The following is a 7,011-nucleotide window of genomic DNA, read 5'->3' as shown; positions in this document are numbered from 1 at the left end:
TAGTGAGTTGTGTGGGGTGGTGGGCAGGTGAGGCGCGGGGGGGGGGGATGTGCGCGCGCGTGTTTGAGCAGAACTTTTTCCTCACGTCCTGATTAGTTAGAAAAGCAACACTGTTAAAAATCAAGTACTTTAGTTAAGTAAGAACAAAAGATGCCGTTTCATTCTTCAGTCTAACTTCAGCTACATCTTTGTTTCCTACCACTCTTCTTTCTGCTGGTGTCAAATTTTATTTGAATCTAATTTTTGCAAATCTGGTTTCTAGTATATTATTTTATTCAAATGATTAGTCCATATTAATAATCAACCACAAATATTATTGACTAATCACACACTAAGACCGGTAAAAGGGCTGAAACTAATGCTTATTTTAGTTATTAATCAATATCAAATATTGTGATGAATTTTAAGTTGTTAATCAACTTTAATTAAAATAATTAACATTTTTCAATCAAAAACTATTTTACTGATTAAATGAAAATGATCTTGAAATAATTTTATTGTTCATCACAATAACTTCTGGGACAATTTATTGTCCAACAATATTTATCGTGACAGGCCTATGATTGTGCACATTGTGTGTTGATTTCTCTCCAGGATGTATTCAGTACCAGGCTCCAAGATGTCGCAGGATGACATAATTCTGCACTGCGCTGACAATAAAAGTTGCTAAGCACAATATCAGTTCGTATTTATGTGGGGATTAATAACCACTGAAGAATACTGGCTTCCACTAAACGCCCCGCAACACAGCAGACAGTTTCAGAGAAAATTATGTTCAAGTGTAAATGGATTGTTTGTGAGAGCCGACAGGGTTTTGAAAATGATGAAGCATAAAACAGTAGGAATGTTCCTGCTTATTGTCACCCATTTGCTGCTGTGAACTGGACTGGCCTGCAGGGGCTCCTGACCTGCACCCAGTGGAGAATGTGAAGGCTGAGTTTGAAAGGAAAAGGTCAACAACAATGATCCCATATTGAGTCGCAAACAATGAAACATGATTTCTGTTTGTGGGCCAGGAATGATTTTAAATTGAGTCGACGCGACATGAGTGAAATATCTAGGAAAAGTTGAAGTTGATAGTCTTTTTTTAAAATAATGTCTTTACAAGTTTTTCTGGTTAGGGGTTCTAGAGATTATTTTTCTTATTTTTACATCCCTTTATTGGTTTAGCTGTTAAATGTATGTTACATTTAATTTTAAAAATGTTTGCTTTCACAGCTCTAAGAATCCAAATGTTACTTTTTAGTCGAGGGCAAAAGGAATAAGTAGAAGCAAAGTCCAAAGTTTTAAAAATGTTTTTAGCGAGTTTTATTTAGTTCTTGTGTAAAAGCACATTAAAGCTGCAGTATTTGGCTTTTATAAACAATATTTTTTTTTTTAATTGCTAAAACTGTCACTATGTTGTGACAGTATAAAATGAAACGGAGTCTGTAAAAAAATTCCAGCTATTCTGCCTCCTCCCTGTGGTCCGACTGCAGAAATGCACCACTTACGGTATGAAACAACCAATCAGAGCCAGGAGAAGGGTCTTAGCGCTGTCAATCAAGCTCGTATATTTGCTGTTCATCCCTGCCCCGTTGATATGTAGCTTTTTTATAACAACTGGAGGTAACATAGTTACTTGATTATGCTACAATTTGGCACAATGCTACTGGAAAACGCATGATACTGCCCCTTTAATGTCTTTCCAAAATCCTCATTGTGTAACCATTAGAACATGATTATTTACACATAACTCTATGTATAATGTATAATCAAATGGACTATAATATCTGAAATATTCCAATCTTTCTGTTCCAGCCAGCTGCCCAACACATCTTGCACAACACTTCTGTTAGGAGCGTCCTATCAGCACTTCTTAGTCACCTCCCTGCGCCTCTGTGTGAAGATAATTACACGACACTCCACACTAAGATTACACAGAACCCGCGACCGAACAGTTTCAGTGCCACCTTGATCAAATAATAAACCGACCTGTGTCGCATGTTAGCACTTCGCCCTCTCTGATCTCTGGACCTCTCACACCCCCCAAAAAACCTCTCCCGGATTACTTTAAGCCACTCGGAACGTGGAGTCCTACAGAAACCATTAGACGTAGGTGATCATTTGGATGAGGTAATCTTATATGAATATATGAATATCTTCCCGCGGCTGCCGCCTGACAGCAATTAGAGCTTCACTCTCCCCCCTCCCCAACTGGAAGAGGATCAGCCCTGCCGTGTGCTTTCTTTTTCTTTTTGATTGTAAGGCTTTGAACAAAATCCACAGCACGTGGCCTCTGCCGCTGTTTCAACACTGAAAGGCAACGGTTGGGGTTTGTCTTTTTTTCCCCCCACTCCACTGCCTGCAGTCTTATCTCGGTAAGGTGTTCGGTGTGACTATCAAAGCACGCTATCATTTTCTGTTAAACTTAAGCTCAAACATGTTCACTTGTCACCTGGGTTATTGATAATATATCCTCAGGCCTCGCTGAGGTTTATTTCCCTGTTTAATCTGTATGCGGGCCAGAGGGGTAACTCGGGAGGAGTTTCTCTCTGATTGATTTCCACGTCGAGCATCACATGGCGTAAAGGAGGAAAGCCCATGGTAACCCAATAACTTCCTCCCCTCAGCAAATGTCGGTAACTGCGTTATGTAATGGTGATGGAGGATTGCTTTGAGAGTCAGTGGCCTAGTTAAGGCAACTTGAATTATGCCGGAAACCTCGTTCCCTTGCTTTTTCTCCGTATTGTTTTCCAACATAAAAGGTTTCTTTTCTTCTTTTTTTTTAACACTGAGAAAAATCAAGCCGTTTGTACTTTATCTTTGGACTTGCCTCGACTTTACAGAGATGTGCATTAGAGCCTTATCAGTGGAGAAAGTCCAATCTCTGTTCAGTGAGAGCGTTTAGAAACGTGCCTCTTGACATTTCCATCCCCATTAGAAAAAGGGGTTTCTCCCTCTCTCTCTTCTTTTCCTTTGCTGGCTCACTCGTTGGTTCTTGTACTTTTTGATTTATTACTGGAATAACTAAACGTTGATTTTTGGAGAAATGCTCTTTAATGCAAATGCAGAAAGGGGTTTTTATGACTAGATTTGCATAAAACGTTAACTTGAGCCAAAAAAAATAAAATAAAAAACGGCTTAGAAAAATTCAGCTTATGTTGAGGAGTTTAAGGAACCCTGTGACTCAGGTCATCTTTTAAGCCGTCTTCATTGTTTTCTCCGACATAAATCTCTGGATTTTAGGTATGACTATGGCTCAGCGGGTAGAGTAGCCGTCCTTTAACCAGAGGTTTGTGGGATCGATTCCTGCTTCCACTTGTTACATGCCAAAGTGCCGCATGGCAAAGCACTTAAATCCAGGTTTCCTACCTCTGTGCATTTTCTGCATATTTGTGAATGATTGTGTGTGTGGGTGTGTGTGTGTGTGTGCATGTGCGCGCGTGTGTGTGTTTGAGAGTGCAATTTGGGGAACTTGACTCAAATGTGAAGTTCTTTGAGTGGGTAGGAATGACTAGAAAAGTTATATATATATGTGAGAAATATACTTTCTCACACAGACTGCTTCAGCTCCATTGTCGCAGGGACAGATACAGGAAATCTTTCCTGCCACAGGCTATCACTTTATATAACAAACGTTAAGTTACCTTTGTACATATCTGCTCATTAATCGATATTGTACAGATTGTTTACAAAGCACTATTGTACAGACTGTACAGATTATTAATTTTCACTGTTCATACTGTACAGAATCTTACATCTTACATTTTATATTTTATGCATTTATCTTTATTTTTATATTGTAATTGATCTGTGTGTATGTGTATGCTGCAACTGCACAGTAATTTCCCGGTTGGGATGAATAAAGTACTTCTATCTATCTATTATATATATATATATATATATATATATATATATATATATATATATATATATATATATATATTTCATTTCTTGGTTGGGGGATAAAATGAAAGTATAACTTCTTTTAACTTTTTCAATGACTGGAAGCTTATGAAAGGATCTAATCCACTGTCTACGTTCTACAGGGATGGTATGCCCTGGACAGATTACCAGTCTATCAAAGAGCAACACTAAGGCTACATTCACATGGCACAACTAGATGCTCAATTCCAGTTGTTTTGCTGAAATGACTAATTAAATACTACAGCAATCAGAACTCTGTGTGAACGATTTAAGATGCCAAAGCGGCCAGAACTCCATGCTGATTGGCCCTGACTCAGATTCAAACTCAGGACTGCAATGCAACAATGCTACCAACTGGACCCACCTGAACTGGAGCGTTAACGCAAAGCCAGGCAGGAAAGACACAAGCAATGACTTTAAGGACATAAATGCTGCTGCCCCTGCGTCTGTAAAACATCCATTCCCAAACAATCTGAAGCACTTTGTTCTACTGGGAGAAAGAGCATTCACATGTGGAAAACGTGAAAGACCGTTATTAGTGGTGATTCCAACAACCACAAGACTTTTAGAATAAAGACTTGGTGGTTGATGAGACAGGAGTCTAGGAACTCCTCTGTACACAAACATTTTCACTTGTCAAATGGGAGCAAACTTTGGCTGAAACTAGGTCAGGTACTGGATGAAGCCGTGTTGTATAAATAATGGTGGTCAGAATTCCTCCACAATTAAATAAGAGACTAAAGCTGTGCAGATAATGACTACTTTAAAGTAATGTTGCCACAAAGTACTGAATCATAGGTTGCTCCTGATTTTTCACAGATGGCTTTTCCACTTTTGCGTCACCTTTGCTTAATAAATAATGACAATGTGGATTTTATTGTGTTCCTTTGTCCACTTCAGGGGAAATTTTTATAATCTTGAGCCTGGTAATGACAAGGTGGGACATGTATGGAGCTAAATTGGGGCCAGTTTCAAACTTTCTTTCTTTTTTTTACCACTTTCAAAATAATTTTTCAGTCAGATCTTTTTATTTAGTTTCAAATCTTCTTTTTTCAGTTTCAAAATAATGCTTCAGTTACAAATATTTTTTGATTTAACAAACTTTATGGCCCCAATTTAGCTCCATATTGGGACTAACAGGCAGCAGAGGTGTAGCTTTGGGTGGATGTTGAAAAGCTCTCAGACTTGGATGTGCTTTATAATGTTATTGCTAAATAACAGTCACAAAAATTCACAAGGAGCTCAGAAGAAAAATTACATTAATATTTAATATTTTCAGAGTTTAAACAATTGGGTGAAGTGGTCTATTGATCTTTGAAGGTGTTTCTTTAATTGAAAACAGTTTTTCATTCTACATTCAGACATGGAGAGACCTTTCCAGTGGCAGATATTCACATATTTTATGTTTCTTAACCTTTCTCTAGGGCTCTCCAGGGAAGCAAAGGAGCCATAAGCAGTTGCGAACTTTGCTTTGCTTCTCTGTCATAGGAAAAGTTTTTTTATTGCTTTAAATTTATTTACTTTTTTTGGTCTTGCAGCTTTGGCATGTGTCTGGGGAGCCAAAGCTGTTTTATTTTCAGTGATAAATAGTTGGCTACCACTCTTCTACAGACCCAGGAGTTGGATGACCACAGCTGTGTGACATAAAACTAAAAGCACCTCATATAAAAGTCAAATATAGTTTGATTTGTAAAGCAATAAACTAGACCTTGTCAGAATTTTTTTGGTTTCCGACAGAACTCAAAATGTTACTATGACTTACTATTACTTCAGTTTTTTTTATTTGTTTTTTTTCCCCCCTGGAGATAAAAATCCAAAAAAGTTTGTTACCTACGTCAACAAGAAATGAACCAATCTGCTAAATGCTTAACAAGTACTTTTACCCTGATTAAATAAGGTTTTATGGTAATGTCATTTATACTAAACCAGTACCACCTGTTGATTGTCAAGAAAATTAGAAATAAATACTTTGTTTTTTTAATGTTTTTTTTTATTTTTTTATTTTGTCTTTAGATGCCGATGACTCTGGCTGTGTGTTACTGAACACATCAAGACGGGTAAGCAAACATATTTATGCAGTCCATATGGGGATCAAAAATCTTTGACAATATTCAGATAAGTAGTGCAGCCACAAATGTTTAGCAACTTTATTTAAACCAGAGATGAACAGAAAATAGGAGCAACCATTTACATGTTGAACAATGAAACTTCAAAACACTGAAGCATTTTAAATCCTCACTATCCAGCACCTTGTGAAGTATTCACATCCCAGAAAGTTCTCCACTTTCTGGGATGTGATGTCTCATTACAGTCACAGATTTAATGTTTTATTGGAATTTTAGTGGAATAAAAATCATATATGATGTTCAAATAATATCCAGAACTTAGATTGGAGAATCTGCCAAGAGCCGTTAAAGCTCTTGTTGAAAGAAACTCGAGCAAAGTCTCTTTTTGCGTTTGTAGAAGTGGTGGGACTTGATTAAAGTCCTTAATCAAATAAATCGCGAGGTATGTATAATTAATCTCAATTAAGTGGAATATAATCAAAAGCATATATTGATAAAATGAGCAACATTTTCAATTCAGAAACCATTTTCGTGGCTTAATTATTGAATAAATAGAAATATGAGCTCAACAAAGATATTTATTGTTGTTTACCAATATTTAAGGTTTTCAACCATCAGAATGGTGCAAAGTGTTATTTTACCATTCGGCTTTGTACGCTGACATTAGCTCTGGATGACTGTGTCGCTGTTGCATGTTTAGCTTTGAGATGCTATTTTAGGCTTGAATAGCTTCACTAATAGGCTAGCTCCTTTTAACACAACATAAATGCAACAACGGTCTTTTCCAGCATCCAATCAGATCGTCAGTCTCTGCAGAATAAAATGTCCCATTTTTGACTGTATTTGTATTTTTTTATTGTACGTTAGCTTTTTTTTTTTAAACTATCAAGCCCAAAGAGAGGAACTGGAACTCACCAAAATTGGCACAGTGAAGGTTGGTGCTAAAAAAAAAAAAAAATTGGAATCATTTGGGAAACCTACAGCGAGTGTGTTTATGCATTATCACTTTCAATGTCCAGTGGGAACAAGAAGCTGC

General features: G+C 37.2%; 1 protein-coding gene across 4 annotated transcripts in view; it reads left to right on the top strand.

Moving 5' to 3' along the window:
• slc4a11 (solute carrier family 4 member 11) overlaps window positions 1-7,011 on the top strand; it is a 121,536-nt gene that overhangs the window by 43,086 nt on the left and 71,439 nt on the right. For all 4 annotated transcript variants that reach the window (XM_015058559.1, XM_015058558.1, XM_015058560.1 and 1 more), the window contains one exon: window positions 5,923-5,966. In XM_015058559.1, coding sequence (XP_014914045.1) covers window positions 5,923-5,966 — 44 coding nt within the window. The remainder of the gene's footprint in view (window positions 1-5,922; window positions 5,967-7,011) is intronic.

This window comes from Poecilia latipinna, unplaced genomic scaffold, assembly GCF_001443285.1.
Source record: "Poecilia latipinna isolate Pla-1442-1.1 unplaced genomic scaffold, P_latipinna-1.0 Scaffold1550, whole genome shotgun sequence".
In the NCBI taxonomy this organism is placed as follows: Eukaryota; Metazoa; Chordata; class Actinopteri; order Cyprinodontiformes; family Poeciliidae; genus Poecilia; species Poecilia latipinna.
The sequence above is the reverse complement of the archived record's forward strand: the minus strand, read 5'-3'. Positions and strand labels throughout refer to the sequence as shown.